At 37.7% G+C, this 20,257-nt stretch overlaps 3 protein-coding genes and 1 long non-coding RNA gene across 4 annotated transcripts in view; 2 read left to right on the forward strand and 2 right to left on the reverse strand.

Annotated features, from left to right (window-relative positions):
• The first annotated feature begins 594 nt into the window (after window positions 1-594).
• LOC131963065 (insulin-like growth factor-binding protein 3) lies at window positions 595-3,593 on the forward strand. The gene is made up of 4 exons (XM_059328205.1): window positions 595-1,049; window positions 1,939-1,967; window positions 2,369-2,488; window positions 2,590-3,593. Exons 1-4 carry the CDS (start codon window positions 734-736, stop codon window positions 2,692-2,694), a joined length of 570 nt encoding a protein of 189 aa, XP_059184188.1. The 5' UTR covers window positions 595-733; the 3' UTR covers window positions 2,695-3,593.
• On the reverse strand, window positions 802-4,735 carry LOC131963075 (uncharacterized). The gene is made up of 3 exons (XR_009390000.1): window positions 4,703-4,735; window positions 1,554-1,610; window positions 802-1,043 (listed from the first exon to the last, which is right to left on the reverse strand). It is a non-coding gene; the product is annotated as an uncharacterized LOC131963075 (long non-coding RNA).
• A 194-nt stretch (window positions 4,736-4,929) lies between these two features.
• On the forward strand, window positions 4,930-14,542 carry LOC131963055 (phosphatidylinositol 5-phosphate 4-kinase type-2 gamma-like). The gene is made up of 11 exons (XM_059328193.1): window positions 4,930-5,079; window positions 5,175-5,272; window positions 6,955-7,051; window positions 7,606-7,755; window positions 9,164-9,310; window positions 9,567-9,605; window positions 11,397-11,510; window positions 11,595-11,847; window positions 11,990-12,093; window positions 12,239-12,358; window positions 14,196-14,542. Exons 1-10 carry the CDS (start codon window positions 4,930-4,932, stop codon window positions 12,317-12,319), a joined length of 1,233 nt encoding a protein of 410 aa, XP_059184176.1. The 3' UTR covers window positions 12,320-12,358; window positions 14,196-14,542.
• Window positions 14,543-15,176: 634 nt separating this feature from the next.
• LOC131968509 (arf-GAP with GTPase, ANK repeat and PH domain-containing protein 1-like) overlaps window positions 15,177-20,257 on the reverse strand; it is a 28,333-nt gene continuing 23,252 nt past the window's right edge. Inside the window, exon 20 of the mRNA XM_059329425.1 lies at window positions 15,177-19,944. Coding sequence (XP_059185408.1) covers window positions 19,657-19,944 — 288 coding nt within the window. The 3' untranslated portion in view covers window positions 15,177-19,656. The remainder of the gene's footprint in view (window positions 19,945-20,257) is intronic.

Raw genomic sequence — 20,257 nt, forward strand, 5'->3', positions numbered from 1 at the left:
TTGTGTTATCTTCGATATTATATGAAACCAGTAAGTTTATTAACCCTTTTATAAATTAAATTTTTTAAGTTTACTGTGCATTTCAAATGATGCTTAGAGTATTGCATTTCCGGCTCATATTAAACACTATAAACTGCACAGAACTGTTGCAAGACAAATTAATTATGGAGCCCTTTACTGTATAACAATAAAATAATATATACACAATATTCATGCCAATGTTTCTGTTTTATAATGAAACTCAAATGGTGAATTCCTTCTCAGCTGAGCTGTGATTGGTCAGTTACATGAAAGTGTCACTTCTGTAAATAAATGACCCTCTCAGTGGGGAAAAGGCAGAGCAATGGAGTAGCACACACAGCAATCACTTGTGATTTATGTCGGTGTAGAAACACATTACTATCCTGCAAGATGACAGACAACAAATGGTATGAGCATGCGTGTGTGTGTGTGTGTGTGTGTGTGTGTCAGAGACAAGGGGAAACGGGGTGTGCTCAGCTGTGTGGAAATGAGAGGGAAAACTAACATTCTCCATCACGTACCCTCCCATACCTTTCTCTACTGATTTCAGCTGTTTATAAGCTGCTGCCAGTGGAGTCTGACAGCCTCATTATCATTTTGTCTTGGCTTGAGGGGATTACTATCCACCTTTCCACACCCGGTGAAACTAAACTAAGATAGAGGGACCAGAAGTCCTCATCAACAGGACTGCTACCATTTATTAGTGGACAACATGCTTCTGTATTTAAACGTCCTGGTGCTGCTCCTCCTGCAGCCGGCTCTGTCCAGCCCAGTGCCGCTGACCACGCCGTCCAGAGGATGTGCCACCTGTAAATCAAAGTCCACACAGAGTCAGCCGACCGTGAATGTAAATGGCACCGCTCTGACCCTTGGAGAACCATGTGGGGTGTACACTGTGAGCTGCGCCGACGGTCTACGGTGTGCACCTTCAGAGGATGATCCGAGGCCCCTCCGAGCCCTGCTGGAAGGCAGGGGAGTCTGCAGCAACGCCAGCAGCATTGGTCCGACTGAAAGCGCCCCAACTGTAGGTAAGAAAAAATCCAGGCTTTCAATAGGTTCATGATCTATTTTCAGAATTTATGCCAGCCATTTGCTGATTTACAGTCATAGAAAAAAATATTAGACCATTGTTTTCTCCAATTTCTTGTTCATTTTAATGACTGGTACAACTAAAGGTACATTTGTTTGGACAAATATAATGATAACAACAAAAATAGCTAATAAGAGTTTGGTTTTCCATGGAAAATGGCTAGATATCACCTCTTAAATCAACCTCTAATGAGCTATTTTAGTTGTTATCATTAAATTTGTCCAAACAAATTTATCCTTAGTTGTACCAGCCATTAAAATGAAAAAGAAATTGGAGAAAACAAGTCCCAAAACATTTTCCATGACTGTATGTGTCTGTGTTTTTGACAGAATGACGACATTGCCTTTCAAATTTAATCAGCAAACAAGTGTTTAATCAGTTCTGCTATAATGTGATCAGGAGTTTTTAAAAGTCAAGAGGAAAATTACACAGAGAAACACACCTGATATTACACAATGAGTTTCTTTTTCCGTGACCTGGCTGCTCGGTCTCAGACAAGCTGTAACATAAAAACATCAGTGTAAAGGAGGTGTAGTCAAGCATCACAGTAAGTTGTATAAAAAATGTTTTTATGGCTCAGTGACCACAGTACAGCCATTGATTTTCTCTTCAAAAGGGGTTTTATTGCATCTATTAGTGCTAGTTATATCATTAGTTCTATCAATTAACTTAGAGTGAAGAACATTACAGCTTTAAAGTGGTTCATGAAAAAGAAGGATCGGAGCTGAGCTCATGATAAAATAAAAAATAAATGTTTGATTTTAGCAAGGTATTCACACAGTAATAAGAGATCAATATTAAATTGTTTTGTCTGTATCTGATCATAGACCCAGCACCTACTGAGGATCCAGACCAGGTAAAAAGGAAAAACATTTTTTTTATTTAATAGGGCTGCAAAAAATGATTAAGTTTTATTTGTAAAATGGCAGAAAATATATATATATAAAAAAAGCTCCATTCTGTTTTCTCAAAGTCCAAGGTGATGTCTTTGAATGTCTTGTTTTGCCCTAGATAATCTGATTAAAAAAACAGAAAAGCAGAGGGCTTGATTTTGAGAGGTTGAAAACAGTATTTTCTGCCATTTTTGCATGAAAAACAATTTTGACAAATAATAGATCATAAAAAGTAGTTGATAGACCAATTAATTAGTATAATAATATTTGCAGCCTCATTGTCCAATGACCTCAAGAATTCAGACAACAGTAGATGATCCACTCAGGTGAGCCCTCACATGCATCTGTTGAACTCTTTCTGCAGGCTCCATGTCGTAAACTGCTAACTACACTCATCAAAGGTCTTGATGCCCATTTATTTCGGTCGCATCATGATATCTACATGCCTAACTGTGACAAGCGAGGCTTCTTCAGAAAGAAGCAGGTGAGTTTGCCAATAAGATGAATTATGGGAAACCGTATTAACTAAGTGTGGTTGTATTTCCAGCTGCAAAAACAATCTAAATGTGTGTTGTGTTTGTGCAGTGCTGGTCGTCTCGGGGTAAGCGGCGTGGCCAGTGTTGGTGTGTGGATCAGAACGGCATGCTGGTCTCCTCAAACCCCAAACAGACTCGAGGTCTGAGTTGTTAAAATGCACAGAGCCTGGACTGAAGCAGACGAGGCTCAAGCTTCATTGCTGACACGAGATAAAGATGAAGGAACACCAGTACAGAGTCTCACATTACAGTCAAACAGCTCTCCACCAATGAACAGCTGTTCCCAAATCAGGTGTAACTTTGTCTCTTTGCGCCCTCTACTGAACATATTAGGACTTTATTGATCAGACATTACTGCCATATATATGAGGTGTAGATGTACAATTGATCAAATGTATACCCAGACGAATGTCACATTCAGTTTGACTACAGTTTGAGCTACACACATTCAGGTTGTTCATCTCTGTTTCAACATTTAAACTACATTATTATTATTAAGGCATCAAACAATATCAGGAAAGATATGATTTGAACGAATGTATTATATTTTTACATATATTCTAAGTTTTTGTTGTTTTTTTACTTTAAAATCACTGTATAACTGTAATTAATGTACATAATCTCTAATTATAATCCTATTTATGCTACTTTGATTATGATATTCTATTTATGATAATATTGCAGGTAATTTATCAGCAGTTGCCCATTAGAGCAGACATCTAAGTTGTTGTTGTTTTTTAATTAAACTGAATTTCTAATGCAGAATTAGATAGGGGCATTATTATTTGATTTTCTTTTATTGGTGGCATTCATGAAGAAAAGGTGCCTCTTGAGCAATAAGAAGAGGCGTGTTTATCACAAGAGGTTTTGTATTGTGGATTTGTGCATTTAAACAACTATGTGTTACCATTTTTAAATAAAAATGACTTTGCTCAAGTAGTTAATCCATCTCGTCCTTAAAAAGAAAATCATGGATCAAGGGAGAAGAAGAATATTTGCTGTGGATCAATGCAATGTTGAAGAACACATCACATGTAACATGACTACAGATTTACGAATACAACAGCCTAAAGTCATACACAATTATGTAAGAAAAAACACATTAAAGCTTTATTTTGAGATCAAGCACAATGCACTCAAGTATGAATATTGGATTGAATATTTGATTTTTGGCTGCAATAAAACCATTGTATTTATGTAGTATTGTATTTATGTAGGATTTTGAGATATTTTATTTCCATTTCATAGTACTATATACTTATACTGTACTACATACCAAAGGCTAATATTGCACATTTTACTGCACTGCATTTTTTCAACATTATTTACTTTCCAGATTCAGGTTAGGTTAGTAATACAAAGTATGAAGCAACTAATACATGATGATGTATTATTGTAGCTGTAACTATCAACAACAGCTACAACATCAAAGTGAAGAACAAATGAATGCATCAATAATTATAATCCAGTGATATATTATATATGACTATGAAATAAATTGGGCCACTCTGCATGAGTGCTTTTACTTAGTATTTTTGTATGTAAATTGGGCCACTGTAAAAAATGTAATTGTAAAAATACATATAAAGGATAATCTACATTAAATATCCGTATTAAAGAAAAATCATACGTTGATTATTTTTTTTGGTTTTACTTACATTTAACATTATGTTAGAAATGTATAATTAGCAACATTATGTACATTTTTTGTATTTTTAATGTAGAATTTACTGTAATTTAACAATTAAATCCATTAAGCGATTAACTAATCCCGAAGAAAAAAGAAAAAAAATCTATAATGTCCCATTATATTAATTCACAGATTTCAACTTTAATTTTATGGTTAATATTAAAAATAAATAAAGTGGTTTACTATTTTATGGCATTTGCACTTAATGTAGAAAAAGAAAAAAAAAAGAAAAAATAATACATTAAACTTTTGAAGTTCTGAATGCAGGACTTGTAAGAAAGCATCTCTATACTTCTACTCTTTTGTGAAAAAAAAGTATAAAAATAATCCAAAAACCTCTTCCACTGCGGTACTTAAGTAGTAGGCTACTAGAGTAAGCATGATAAAATACTTTCCACCACTAAATACCAGTCACATATCACATGCATGATGATGCAAGTAAAGAATATGTCTGCACATGGTTTCATCATACCGACTGTACTGCAGATTCAGTCCCGAGGTCTCACAGCTGTTGCACTGACTCGAGCGCAGCCTCTGGACTGGACCAGGAGGTGTTAAGTCGGCTGAGCGCCAGCAGGTTGTTGCTGCGGGGACTCCTAGCAGGCGGGCCGACCTCAGGCTGCTTTACATAGACAGGACGCCACAGATGACGAGTCAAACCCGGCTCGCTCACAGACTGAAACACGCGTGTAAAGTGCGATGTCCTCTCCCGGTGCCACCTCCAACCCTCTGAACAGTCTGGCGCCAAAAAGGAAAACAAAGAAGAAACACTTCGTGCAGCAGAAAGTGGAGGTTTTCCGAGCCAGTGACCCCGTGTTGAGCGTGCTGATGTGGGGAGTCAATCACTCGGTAGGTACGTGGGCTGCTTACTGACTGACGCTGTGATGTGTTTATATATGTGTGTGAACATGCTCATTAACTGTTCATCCATTGATCATGCGCAGATTAATGACCTGAGCCAGGTGCCTGTGCCTGTCATGCTGCTTCCAGACGACTTCAAAGCCAGCACCAAGATCAAAGTCAGCAACCACCTCTTCAACAAGTACTGTGCTCCACTCAACTGTCCTTCTCATTGTAGGAACCTCCATCCTGTACAGATTATTGTGCCTGCTCTGATTTATTTACTTGCTTGTGCTTATCAGAAAATGCAACCCCCTTTCAAACACTAACAATGCTTTTCTTGCTCTAACAATATATCCAACGCTGCCACGGATATAGCCATCACTACTAAGAAAAGGCCAAAAAAGATGAAAGAAATAATAATTTAGCGCAGTATGGAATATTGTCAGGTGATGCAAAAGAATGAAACTGAACACCAGGGTTAGAAATGTGGTCGTTTCAGTGGTTGTGGAACAGAATTTAAAGTTTCATACAAAAAAGACTTGACTTTATCAGAAAATGTTGCAGAGAATGAGTGTCAGTCAGGCACAGCATAAGACAAAGCCTGTTTTAAAATAATAACTATAAATGAAAGCAGTGCTATACACTCTGTCTGCCCCAAGGTTCAGTTTTCTATACCAGTCTAGAAAACTTGAGTGGCTTTCAATAATCCTTTAATCCATCCAGGAATCCAGGTCGTGTAAAGACTTATAAACAGAGGTGGGAAGAACAATAAAAATGTTTTCTCAAGTTCAAATGTGCTGTTACTTTTGGTGAGATAAACTCAAGTGTTTGTATTTTTGCTCAATGTGAAAAAATAACAGAAACAGGCAGCAGAATTAAATCAAGTCAATTTGAACAATGAAAAAATCAAGTTGACTTGATACTGTTTTAATAACATAGGCCATTAAACACACATGGAATTCATGTTTTAGTGGCATTATCGAATACACACACATATCATGTTAAAGGGGACATATTATGCTCATTTTCAGGTTCATACTTAGGTTATGGATTTCTGCTAGTATATCTTTGCATGCTTTAAATGTAAAAAAAAACAACAACAAAAAAACCAACAACACCTGTTTCTCATACTGTCTGTCTGAATATACCTGTATTCACTCTCTTTCTGAAATGCTCAATTTAAATGCCTATCTCTTTAAGACCCCCCTCCTGAAAAAGCCCTGTTCTGATTGGTTAGTGTTTCCGGGTCTTCCACTTCTGCTCAATGGATGTAACCAAGTAGATAGAGCCCCGCCTTGGAGTCATTTTTAACCCAGGGGCCACTCGCAGTATTGAAGGGATAAAAGCCTTTTTTTTAAAAACGTGACGTGAATAGGTGCCATACTTTGGACTGTCATTGTAATACATACATGATGTATCCTCTTTCCATGTCAGCACCATCATTGCAGCTGGAGATTGACTGTAACAGCACTTTAGTGGCCCTGTATATATATATTTATATATATATATATATATATATATATATATATACATAGTAGATTTGACATCACAACCATACAGAAGTCTTGACAGCTCTTTGATACATTTACAGTATTTATATAGCATCTACACTGGCTTTATTTGTGTTCACAATGTTTAATTGATTACTATATCTGCTTGGATTCAGTTTATTTTTAAAAGTATATCAGTAAAGAAAAAGCAAACAAAGAATGTATTTGTGCTCTTAGAAAAACATATAGGAGGAGGTACATAAAAAATTGAAGATATTGGTAGCTCCTATAGCTCCAAGTAAAGTACAGATGCTGATAAGATGCCTTTGTGAGGAATTCTGTGACCCAGTATGTCAAGCTGCATTGTTATTTTCATGTATTTGTTCCTCAGAGAGAATCTTCCAGGACAGTTCAAATTCAAAGACTACTGCCCGCAGGTGTTCAGAAACCTGCGAGAGCGCTTCGGAATTGAGGACCAAGATTACCTGGTACAAGTATAAACTCACCACACATCAACATTTCATCGTGTCAAAAGAACAAAACAAAAAAAAGAACAACTCCTTAACAGGATGAAAATAAAGAGACACAGACTTTCACAAACACTTTCTTAAAAATCAGACACTTTTCAGCCTGTGTTGAGCTGCTCCCTTGTATATTTGCATTCCTTTGTGTGATATTTGCATGTGGCAGGTGGCAGACACAGTCATCATCTGCTCTGCTCGGCACACATTTGCTTAGCGCACAATTACCATGTGAGGCACACTCTATGTGCACCTTAAAGCAGGTGCTGATAAAGGTTTTTATCCTGCACATCTACAAGAGTGAGGCAGCAAATGTCTTGAAACACAGTGTGCAGAACGCTTTTTATGCTCCAGCATGATAACACAAATGTATGCCTTAGGTTTCAGAATGTCCTCTCTGTTTGCATTATGAGTTGTGTTTCAGTGTTTCAGTGACAGGATGACACCGGACAGATGTAAAAGGTTTCACTGGGCAGATGTATTGTTCAGCTCAGAGATGCCGTGCTCTCTCTCACCAACAGGTGTCTCTGGCCCGCAGTCCTCCACTGAAAGACGAGGAGGGGCAGCGGGTGGAGCTGCTGCTGACATCATTCGACCGCACTTTGGTAGTAAAAGAAATCTCCAGTGAGGAGGTGGAAGAAATGCACAACACCCTCTCTGAGTACCACCAGGTAGGACTCACACAGGGGGGAAAGTTTCCTTATTGTAGGAGGTTTAAATAACCTTTCACAGTGAGCAAAAACATCCCTCACTTGGTCACTGGACTCGTTTTTGTCCTGCATTTTTTGTAAACCAGGAGAAAATGTGCTCTTTCTGTGAAAACCCTGGTTGCCATGGCAAAGGTTTTTCTTCCACTAGTAAGAATACACTTCCAGACCCTACCCTCTTTGGTTTACATTTAAATGTGAATTAAATAAAGATAGTCAAGATAAAGCAAGGACACGCTGTCACGACTGCTTACAGACATTTATAAAGAGCAGACAGATGAAGGTACTCTCTAAAGATATTCAACTAAACATAGAATATCATATCGACCTTAAATGATAGCAAAATCACACATTATTGGAGTTTTGCTTCTATTTGCATTTGTTTGGACCAAACACTTTTTTTCACAGCAAATATTTTGACTTGTAATCTTGAGAAAAAGCACAGGTGTTATTACTAATAAATAATGATGACTCAGTTCTGAAAAGCATCTCAAGGTCTTAAATCACTGGATGATATTTTTTTTCTGGGAAAGCAAATATAGTGACCTTAAAAGAGCCCTGTGGAGTTTTCTTGTAAATAACAAATTATGTTTACATTCAGTGTTACTCACCAAAACATGTTGGTTGTGTCCTCGAGGTCTGACAGTGTTTAATGCTTTTTCTTCCACATGAAACACTTGCAAAGCCGATTAAATCCAGCATTGCTGACATAATTCATGCAAAAAACCTGTGTTCTTTCTAATGGACTGAGGGGCGGTTCTAAAAAAGAAGGCAGAGTGTAAAGAAGTCTATGAGAAAATGACCCTACTTCTCACTTGATTTTTCCCCTAAGAAAAACGTTTTCTAAATGAGTATATGTTCTCAATTAATACATGATCGCTCATAAAGTTGGAATAATATTGTTTTCAGGCACAATCCTGTGTTAATTGTGGTTTCATTTTCATTGTGATATGTTTGGAAGAGATTGATTAATAAAGTTTTGAGAAGATATACACTTTATCTATCAAGAATAAATCCCATTGTCACAATCATTTCATGGAAAGAGGTAAAAATATTTTATTCCAACTTTATGGGCAACTGTATAGTTTCAAGTCTTCTTCAATACAGCATGATGTTTTGCAAATTATGGTCCCATTTAGAGTAAAATAGACAATAAAGCAGGTTGTGTTCTAGGCGTGACCTTGTGATTGACAAGTTGCTACTATGGTGCAATGGTGTGTTTTCATCTTTGAACTTTGACCCTTTCACAGTGTTTTTTTTAGTTCATGACATTTTGTTAAAATTAACATTTTCAACGTCTTGTTCAGCATTTGGTTGATCCATCCTTTAATTTCCCATGGTTCATTATCTATTCACTGCTGTTTCCTTACAGCATATCGTCACCTGCCACGGCAACACGCTGCTGCCTCAGTTCCTGGCCATGTACAGAGTCACTGTGGAGAGCGAGGACACCTACCTGTTAGTCATGAGGAACATGTTCAGCCACAGACTGCACGTACACAGGAAGTATGACCTCAAGGTAAATCCTGCAGGAGGCATGGAGCGAGATCAGCATTCAGAGCATCTGTAGTGTTTAGTTTTACCACAGCACATTTATCCACCAGACTATTGGATTCATGGCCGTTCATTTTGCAGATCGTGTATGAAGACACTGACTCTCAGATTATAGCATTTGTTATTTAATGTTATTTAAAGTAATGTATGGATATAGTTTTTGTTGTATTTTGCCTCAACAGTTATCATTTAGTGACTGTGGGGGTCTCTTCTTTCCTCAGGGGTCCCTGGTGTCTCGTGAAGCAAGTTTTAAAGAGAAGGTGAGATCAAGTTAAGGTAAAGGTTGGGTAACAAGCTCTAGTTAAACTGTACTTTCTGCAGTCCTACAACTGTGCTGATTATTTGCAGTTTATTGAAGGGATACAGTCAGATTTGTTTTCAGTAACAAACACAATTGTTTTCTTGGACAGTTTAAGAGACAGTCTGCTGATATGAATGTTGCATTTACTCTCACATCTACCAATTTGTAAGATTATGGACTAGCCAAGTTATGTTTAATTATGTGGTCAGATATTTCATTGAAAATATTGGAAGTAATGTAAAAAAAAAAAAAAGAGTTGGAACAGATCCTGTTTAAGGCTTGACTTGTTAAAGGAAAAAAGTGTTGCTGTAGCCTAACAGATTTCAGTATTTCAGGTTCAGTATTTCTTACACAAGGATTTTCTGGTCTTAAAACTTTAAGAGGTACTCCAGTGATGTAGTACTGCACTCCCATATAAATGCTGAATCCTATATTTCTCATAATGTAGCTCCCCCGAATTGTCAACTCAACTATTTTCACAGGCTGACTGGTATTTCTCCCAAAGAGTAAACAAACTTTCCCTTGTAAAATTGGTTGTATGCCACTTTAACGGTTTGCTGAAAAGGCCTACCAGTCACAGGCCAAGGGGCCTGAACAGTAAGGCCATTGCAGAAGGGCTTCAAATCTGCATTCTTTCTGATGGACAGTAGGGGGCAACTGCAATGGTTTCAAAAAGAAGTCAGTTACTCAACTTCTGACTGGACTTACTACCTCAGTAAACATCCTGTCTATGGTACCAACCAGAAAGAGACTCAAAATAACTACAAAGGAACATAAAATGACTACAAAGAGACCATAACAAGAAGCCACAAAGAGGCTCAAACTGAAAAGGGGCAAAACAAACACAAAAAGACAAAATGAATTCTACTACAATGAACCACAAAACAAGTACAAATAAGTGGAAGAAACACAGAAAAAAAAGACAGAAAAGACAGAAAAACCTACAAAGAGCTGCAAAATTATCACAAAAGGAAACAAAATAACAGCAAGGACACACAAAACCACAGAGAGATGCGTAACGACTACAAAGATACTAAAAGACAACGACAAAACAAGGTAGAACAACTATAAAGTCTGTGTGTCTTGCTTCTGTGTAAGAAATATTCTGGGCCCTTTTGCACGTCTTCGGCCAGGAGCCCATTGTCTTATAATCCGCCCATGCCTTCAGCAACCCTCTGATCCAGTTCAATGCACAAAAAAAAATCACAATAATTATAAACGTTAAGACCCTGGTAAGTGAAAGAATTACAGCATGATCTAACAAAACTGTAAGTAAACTGATAAAAGTTAGATTAAATTAAGTTGATAACTCTTTCTTTGCATGCTTAAGAAAAATGTGACAAGTTTGAATTAGCTACAGCTGTCTGCAGGTGTGGGAGTGCTGTATATTTATTCAGTTTGACAAATAAATGTACTGTTTGAAAAGTGTGACTGAGGGCAGACTGTGAAATCACATTTCTTATATTGATATTCAGAAATGTTTTCAAAGACAAAATACCATCAGAAGCCCTCTGTTTGGCCTGACCTCGATACAAAATAGCTGAATGGATGCAGCTTAAATGACTGCCGGGATGTAGAAACCTTTGATCTTCCAACTGTGGTTATTCTGAAAACAATATTTGGGACCATGTTATTTAACTTTAACGTCATTGAAAATATGGCTGATTGTGTTTCAATGAGAAAAATGCTAATGAATATTGTGATCTGGAGGCTAAAAGCACAGTTGCTGACCTTCACTCTGTATTTCCAGGTGAAGGAGCTGCCCACTTACAAAGACATAGACTTCAGGAATAACATGCAAAAAGTTTACGTGAGCGACGAGGAGAAAGAGAAGATCACGGACAAGCTGAACAGAGATATCGAGGTAAGAAAAGAACGTTGAATAAAGCATGCAGACGTTATTTCCTTTGATATGATTTCTGTATATGTTCATGTCTTTTTACTGCAGTTTCTGGTGCACATGAGGATCATGGACTACAGCCTACTTCTGGGTATCCACGACGTCGAGCGAGCCGAGAGGGACGAGGAGGAGGAAATGGAGTCGTCCTATGAAGAGGAAGAGGAGGATGAAAATGGCTTTGCTCCTGCTCAAGGCTCCACCTCCTCTGAAGGCATCGGTGGCTACATGAACTCCTTCAAACCCATGGGTCCCGGCGAGTTCGACCCGTATGTGGATGTGTACGCCATTCAGAGCGCTGTAGGTGAGTCCTGACAGCTGAGGAATCTCTGCTGAATTTAAGCAGAAGCTCTTTAGACACCTAAACCTCATGTCATGCCAGGATGCAGCTGGTAAGATCATATGTGCATATCTCTCACTAAGTGCTGTGACTCACTCACATGTAGGTGCACCCCAGAGGGAGGTGTATTTTATGGGTCTGATTGACGTGCTGACACAGTACGACACCAAGAAGAAAGCTGCTCACGCTGCCAAGGCTGTCAAACACGGGGTGAGAAACCAGTGTTCTATAAAGGGATTGGTTGGCATACGCGGCCTTTACATCTCAAGTTTAAAGGGTTGCTTTCATTTTCCGTTCAGTTATCTTTAATCGGCTGTGTGTGTGTGTGTGTGTGTGTGTGTGTGTGTTCTTGCAGGCAGGAGCAGAAATCTCAACAGTTCACCCAGAGCAGTACGCTAAACGTTTCCGGGAATTCATCACTAAGATCTTTGCCTAGTTCAGTGATTTAGTCCAGGAGCCTCATTACAGAAAAATGGTCCAATGCTTGTCCTATCTTGCTTAAGTTTTTAAGATATAAAAAAAAGTATTCTCTTCCCATGATAGAAGCAATTCCTAAACTCATGGCTGTGTCCTATCTTATCGCAGTCCTAACTACTAACCTTAATCCTAACTATAAGTGCCACTGTGATTCTTCTACCCGCACCGACCTATCAGGCCTGGATCTATGTTTAGAATGTGCCGGCAGGCTCCTCGAGGTGGACAAGCCGTACTATTAACGGCTCTCACTGTCACCGGCCAGGTAGCTTACTGTCATTGACAAAAAGAAGGCTGTTCAGTTTTAGCTGCAAGGAGTCGGAGGCACTAATCATGTTGGTGGAGGAGAGAAAACCCCATATTTTTCCAGAAGTTTTTCTTTTGAATAATCAGACAGAACAGAGGCGTCCCAGTGGCTCACTGGTAGAATGTAAAACCACTAAGGCTGAGTCCTTATCACAGCCGACCCGGGTTCAAATCCGACCGGAGGTCCCTTTGCTGTGTGTATTCTTCTCTGTCTCTCTCTCATTATAAAATAAAGCATGAAAACACCAAAAGAAAGATCAGGCAAGGAAATTCGAAATTAATTAATTCATGTATTTAATTAAAAAAAATACTTAAAATGAAATAAAATAAATTATTTAAAGTTAATTTAAATTTTAAAATGATTTAAATGAAATTGTCTTGGCAGTTCATATATAGTACCAGTCAAAAGTTTGGACACACCTTCTCATTCAATGTTTTTACTTTATTTTTTATAATTTTCAACATTGTAGATTAATATTAAAGACATCAAAACTAAAGGAACACATATGGGATTATATAGTTTTAAAAAAGTGTTAAACAAACCAGAATATGTTTTATATTCTAGATTCTTTAAAGTAGCCACCTTTTGTCTTGATGACACCACTTCATGAGATGCTAACCTGGAATGTTTTTTAATTAAAAGGTGCACCTTGTCAAAAGTTAATTTGTGGAATTTCTTGCCTACTTAATGCGTTTGAGACCATCCAAGCAAAATATTAAAGGCTACTTTGAAGAATCTAAAATATAAGACATATTCTGGTTTGTTTAACACTTTTTTGATGACTACATAATTCCATGTGTGTTCCATAATAATTTTGGTGTCTAATATTAATCTACAATGTAGAAAATGTAATAAAAATAAAGAAAAAACATTGAATGAGAAGGTGTGTCCAACCTTTGTACACCCATGGTGGTCATGTTTTCCCCATCTTCTTTATTATACACTTTATTATATTTTGAATTTAGAACAAAGTCTATGAAGTAATGACAGTTCTGTAATAGATAATAGAGGATTTTTTTTCTTAATGCTGAAGGAAACGTGTCTGTCACAATAAAAATCCTAAATCTGAGATCAGATTTCAGACCTAGGAAATGTCCGTAATGAGGCCCAGTCCCCCATCATCATTTAATACAACAGAAGTCTCTCTATGGAATACTAATGTTATCTCAAATTAACATCAAGAAACATTGAAAATGTACTGTTCATTACTCAATAATCATTTTTAAGCATATACCCTCCCTATTAATCTGTGCTGCATGATGGACTGTGTATTTATTTTGAATGAAGAACTGGGATTTACAGACAGGAGGGAAAGTCTTCTTGGCAACTCATTGCTGTTAATGGGTTTTCTTTTGTTTTCACTCAAAGTTTTGGCAACACTCCACCCCCGAACACAGTGGGAGGCGGAGATGATGAGGAAAAACATATTTTCTCAAGACATCTATTGTTGCAAATCTCACTCACTGCTGCCCAAGAGAAGGATGTATGTTTTGCTTTTTAAATATTAATTTACTCCCTCTTTTCCCACCAGTGACAACACTTGACAGCACCAGAATAATTTGGGCAAATCTGCAGGGTGTCAGTTTGGAACAATACAACGTTCATCTCAGCTCCAATGTGTGATTTAAGCTGCTAAGACTGATGTTATAATGTTGCCAAATACAGATTTTAAATAAATCACAACAACACAACAATGTGAATAAATACCAGCTGTTAAATACTGACAGCTTCCATTAATGAGCTCATATTTTAGAATAAATTGAATGATATTTAACAATCTAGCATGTTTGCATTATATGAATCCATTTGGAAATGTTCATCATTGAATGTATTATCAACTATGATATGATTATGTGCTATTAAAAGCTGTTTTCACAAAAAGTAAGCAACTTTCACAACCATTTTGTTCACCTAATCAAAAAAGAAATGCACTTTTGCTATTATCTGTATATAAATGAGTGAAAATAATCTGCTGCAGATCAAAGGACAAACTGTTTGTTTTGAGAGCCTGAAACTGAAGATTTACTTGCACATCTCCTGTAGTGCTGAAGGGAAACACTCCTCAGCACTAATCGCGCTGCATCCCAGCAGACACACGCTTGCATCATCTGAAAGGCACAAATTATTAAACTGTACGCTGATCAAAGAGCTTTTAAGTCAAACGGTGTAGCTCTGATCCAGCCTCATGTTGTATCTCTAATTTTTACCTTTTTATGTTATAAACAATTTAACAACATAATGTGAGTAAAGTATCAAAGGTTTCTCAAAAGTTCAGCTCCGTGTTAACTCTAACAAGTGAATGCAAGTAAAAACTAATTAGGATTCATGGCAGGACATGAAATGTATTCTCAGTGGTGAAGCATTCATTTTGTCCTTATTTAGTCCCCTGTCCCAGTCCTCCTGGCACACATTCCTGAGTCTCCTGAGATAATCATGAGGATTTTACTTTTAATAACTGAGTGGACAAACAGGCAGAGAAAGGACAAGAAGATGAGGAGAAACAAGCTTGTGGGAGTAAAATGCCTTTATTATTATGGGTTTAAATTGTTTATATTGTATGAAACGGATCACTGTTTTATTAAATTTGGAGCAACACTAGTCTGTTCTTGCAATGTTGGCGCTGATTTATTCCCCGCTCGACACATCAGTCCTTCAACCTGAGCTGTGCTTGGCGTCAGCTGGGTCAATGGAGGGCTCTGGAGATTTCTTTGTTACGGACACAAACAATAAGCATGATGGCCTTCGTTCTTCATGAGCGATTGTCGTCCTGGCACATTTGACAACAGCAGTGGTTGGCAGCCTTTACTAACAAACAAAAAAAAGGATTTTCGAAAAAATAGTTAATGTTTCTAAATGGGAGATGGAAACTGTTTGTTTTTTAATACGTTTTTTAGTTTTTTAATAAGTTCTGATGTTCTGACGAGCTGACATGAAAAAACAATAATAAGAATTGAATCCAATTCCTGAAGACTAGTTTAGTCTAACCCTGAACCCATTTTCTCTTGTGTGTGGCCAAAATTTAGCCACCTCTTTTTTGTTGCAATCTCTTCTACTGTTAACTGACGGATTATCCTACAGCAATATATTACACCGCGATCTTCTGATAAAAGTTTGTTTATGCAGCTTTGTTTTTGATAGAAATGTTCCAAATTTGCATTTTCTTTAATGCAACATTTCAAAATTTTGCTGCAAAATTTGCTTCGACTTTAATGGAAACACGGCTAGTGATTTCCTGTTTGCTCTTAACTGGATGGCCCATTGGATGTTTCCGACTGTAATAACTGGTTTACACATTAATAGAGTCTTAGTCGAGGCTTAAAGACATTTCTTCAAATTCAGATCTGCTCCAAAGTGTAACGGGTTCTTCCTTGGCCAAAGCAAACACACAAGGCTGAACATGACACGATCTCCTTAGTGGAGGGCCAAATTTGAACATATGAACCGCTGACCCATCTGGCAATTGGTGTTCAAAAAACAATTAACAACAAGCTCCCGCTCTTATGAGGTTCAACATTATTGCTGATGAGTTTTTCTGTTTTCTGTGCATATTTTCTTTTACATTTTAGGTAATATCAAATAAAGGTATTCTGTTTTTGTGTGAACTGTTCCTTTATGAACCTTAAATTTATTGACATTTCTTGACTATCTGAACATCAGCATCTTTAAATCGAATACAATCTATAAAGATTCCCCATTCATGTCACTTTTGTCCTCACAACAAAAACCACTGTATTACTGTGAACCCTTGAAACTGAAACCATCTTATGATATTAAAATGAGTCTGTGACATCGACCTAGAAAATAAGTAGGTCAAAGCCAGTGGGGACCTTTAACTAGAACTGGTTTGATCCAGAGGATCTCACGTTCAAATGCTCATTGAGTGTTAAGTGATGGCTGCCGGCTCCACCTGTCCAGAAAACAGCTCTCAACAAGAGCGATTTGAAACATGAACCCTCTGTGCACAAGCCTATGTGATGCAACTATACTGCATGATGATGTCCCTGTCTGCTGAAGCCTCCCTCAGCCTCATTAACGGCTGCTGTTAATTCTGACGCAGCTGGAAATTTAACTAATAATAACCTCGGCTCGCCTTTTATGAGCCCCGACACAGAAAAACACACACAACTCTGTACAAAACACCACAGCTTGGGCGGTAGCCTTAGTGTATTGATAATGAATGCTCTATGAGTCATTGCATGAGTAAAAAAAATACAAATGGAGAGAGATGCTTACATCACAGACATGTACACTCAGCGGTGTCTTCAGATTAACACAAAATACATACAGTACTGCAGGAGGGTTGTTTTTTATGCCTTTTTTAAACATATTAAAATGGGCAACATTCCTCTATTTCATGTTGATTTTCATCCACTAACAAATATAATCAAAGTCATTCAAAGGCCCAGTTTTATAGATCAGAACCTTCGCAGAGTTTTAATCTATAATACCATACTTTCTATTAGTCACAGCAGGAATAATATTAGTTAAGTTAAAAAAATCAAACGCCCTGACAGTCCACCAAAACTTCATCATCTTGAAAAACACATTAGTGCTTGAAATAATAAATTCAAACCATCTGTTTTTGTATACATTCAATAAAAATCAAGGCATTTACACGTCTAGTATGACACTCGCCTTGATGATGAGCTGCTGCTGGAGTCTTAATGCACACGTCATGTACAGTGTTCATGTCACACACAGTGATACAAACATAACATAGAAATCTCAGTCTTGGATGTCAAAGAGTTAATCAGGTTAAAGGAAATCTGAACCCAGACGCTGTACAGGAAATATCTGAACAGCTATGAGTAACCCTTTGAGTTTTATACACAGAACCAACTGTACAAATCATACAATAACAATCTCGAAAATGAAGCACTTTTAAATTTTTAGAATTATAATATTTTTATCAAGTCATTTCTATACAGTTATTTTGATTACCTTCAAAGCGGCCTCTCTTTTTCAGCCACTGTAAAGTATTTTTTCTATTATTTTATTTTTTCAACATTATTTATGCACTGAACGACCTGTCGGCTGTGTTGAACATAACACAGTGTTTGCACTCTGAATTTAAAAGTGACATTCGTTGTCAATAAAGTTAAGAAGTGTGGATGTGTTTAGCCTTAACATTGTAAACTTATTGCAGTTCTTTATTTCTGGGCCTTAGATGCTCAGATAAGCCAAAGGCAAATTCCCATTCTTCGATGGCTGGAAATTAAAGGGATAGATTGTATTTCTTGATGTGGGGTTGTATGAGGTATTTATTCATAGTCAGTGTGTTTCCAACAGTAGATAGTGCTCATCACAGCCCCAGTTTGGAGAAGCAGGTAGCAGTCATGAAAGCTAAGCAATGTACTGCTGTAGATGGTGGCAGCAGCAGAATATATTTTAGCCACCTATTAAAAGTCCCACATACAAAAAAAAGAAGAAAAAAAAATCAATATCAGTTGAAGTTTATGCTATATTTAGAATATTTTCCCTCCTTAACAGACCATTCTACGCTCTCTTCAAAGCCACCAAACTCCATTGACAAAAACAGTAATTTTACCTTGCAGAACACAGAAGCTGCATTGATGGATTAGTTTGTTTGTTATAGTGCGACTTTGGCATTTTAAAGGGTTAGCACAAACTCACCGAAGTCACACAATATCAGAAAATAAGTATGTGACTGAGGCAGCGGTAGACCAGTAGCTCCTGTCCTGTTCTGTGAAGCAAAATTACTGTTTTTGTCAATAGAGTCTGGAGGCTTTGAGGCGAACATAGAACAGCTTCTGTTCCCCCAGCATAAACTTAAAGTCTTCTTAATAAAGCATAGATTTAACCCTTTGATGCACAACATGGTCTAAAATGACCCTCATTCATTCCCTTCATGTTATTTAATGCTGCTGTGTGTTTCTGTGCTCTATCTTTTGATATCAACTTATTTTATGATTGAATATTCTAAATATTATTTAAATATCTTGTTTTTGATAACAACAGATCATTATTTTCATTTTGCCTCTCATAATTTATGAAGAAAAAAAGTTTTTGTATTATTACATAGCTAACTACTTGGCTGAGTAGCTTGCTTAGCTAACTACTTAGCCAAGAAGTTAGCTAAGTAGTTAGCTTAGCAAGCTACTTAGCTAAATACTTAGCCAAGAAGTTAGCTTAACAAGCTACTTAGCTAAAAAATGGATATGGGTCATTTTTCACCCATGTTGTGTATTAGAGGAATAGTGACAGAAAAAGGGATTTATTCAAAAATTAATAAAGGAAAACATAAAAATTCGGATGTATGATGATCAAAAAACAAACTAATTGAGGAAAACCTGGGATACTGAATGATGAATTATTGCAAAGATATAGAACATAAAAACTGTCGGGTCACTTTAGACCCATGTTGAGCATCAAAGGGTTAAACTGACATAGTTTGTTAAGGTGGGCTTTTTTTAATGTGGCTAAAGTACATTTTGCTGCGGCTCCTGCCCAAAGCAGTGCATTGCTTCATTCCTGTGTCACAACTCCTGCATGCTTCTCCAAACTGGAGCCGAGCTGACCACCATCTACTGCAGGTAACACACTGACTATACATTAGTACCTCATACAACCCCAGTTAAAAAAAATCCAAACTATCCCTTTAAGGTGAATATTGACTGCATGATGGAATGTGAATCATACCAGCTGGTATGCAGTGCAATACATTCCTACTGAATCCGGATGCAGAGGCATCTGGATGTCATCTTCTTTTATCTTACGTAGAAAGTGTAGTCAGGGCAAAATTTCTCTTTTTTTGTTTTGGTTAAATCCTTCTAACAGACTTAATGCGTCTGTGCTATTACCAGAGTGTGTTCTCATCCCTGAAATACACACACACACACACTCTTTAAAACCTCAGGGAGTGCAACATCTGGCAACACGTTCATCAGTCCTGCAGGCCTGTGTGAAGGTACAGGACAGTATGAGGGCAAAGCAACATACACACACACACATTTTACCACACCACATTTCGATTATGAAACTGCTCGTCTGGAGGTGCTGTAACTCAAGCTGGTGCCGCCACTCTTGTGCGAGATCTTGAGTGTCGTGGCAACCGTCAGGCTCGGCGCCATGGCAACAGGGAAGCTGGGTGCAGCGGCTGCTGCAAAACCGACTGTCGTAGCGGCGGGGTAGGAGGAGGCCGGTTCATTTGGGCATCCGTACTGGAGCAAGATGTCAACACACTCCTGGCTGCCAGCACTGCGAGCCAGAACCAGAGCCGTCTGCCCCTGAACATCCCGCTGCCGCACATCACAGCCATACTGGAGCAAATTAAAAGACGATAAATAAGCGGATTAGATTATGTAATAGTGTACATTATAAGGACGTTTTATCATGTGGAATGAATTGCAACTTCAACCTGACAGGCCTGTCTTAAATTATCTCAACATGGTGCCAGTCAGCGAGCTTTAGTGCCTTTCACACTTATAGATCACCTTGAGTGGTCTGCTGAGTCATCGGTTTTAAAGCTTTTTGATTTTTTTTCTCTGAGGGAATTACTTAGAGGTTCTTGAAGGGTAACATTTATTATCTTGCCAGTTTTGTATAACTCAACATGACATTTAACACGAAGAA

Source organism: Centropristis striata, chromosome 3, assembly GCF_030273125.1.
Source record: "Centropristis striata isolate RG_2023a ecotype Rhode Island chromosome 3, C.striata_1.0, whole genome shotgun sequence".
Lineage (NCBI taxonomy): Eukaryota > Metazoa > Chordata > Actinopteri > Perciformes > Serranidae > Centropristis > Centropristis striata.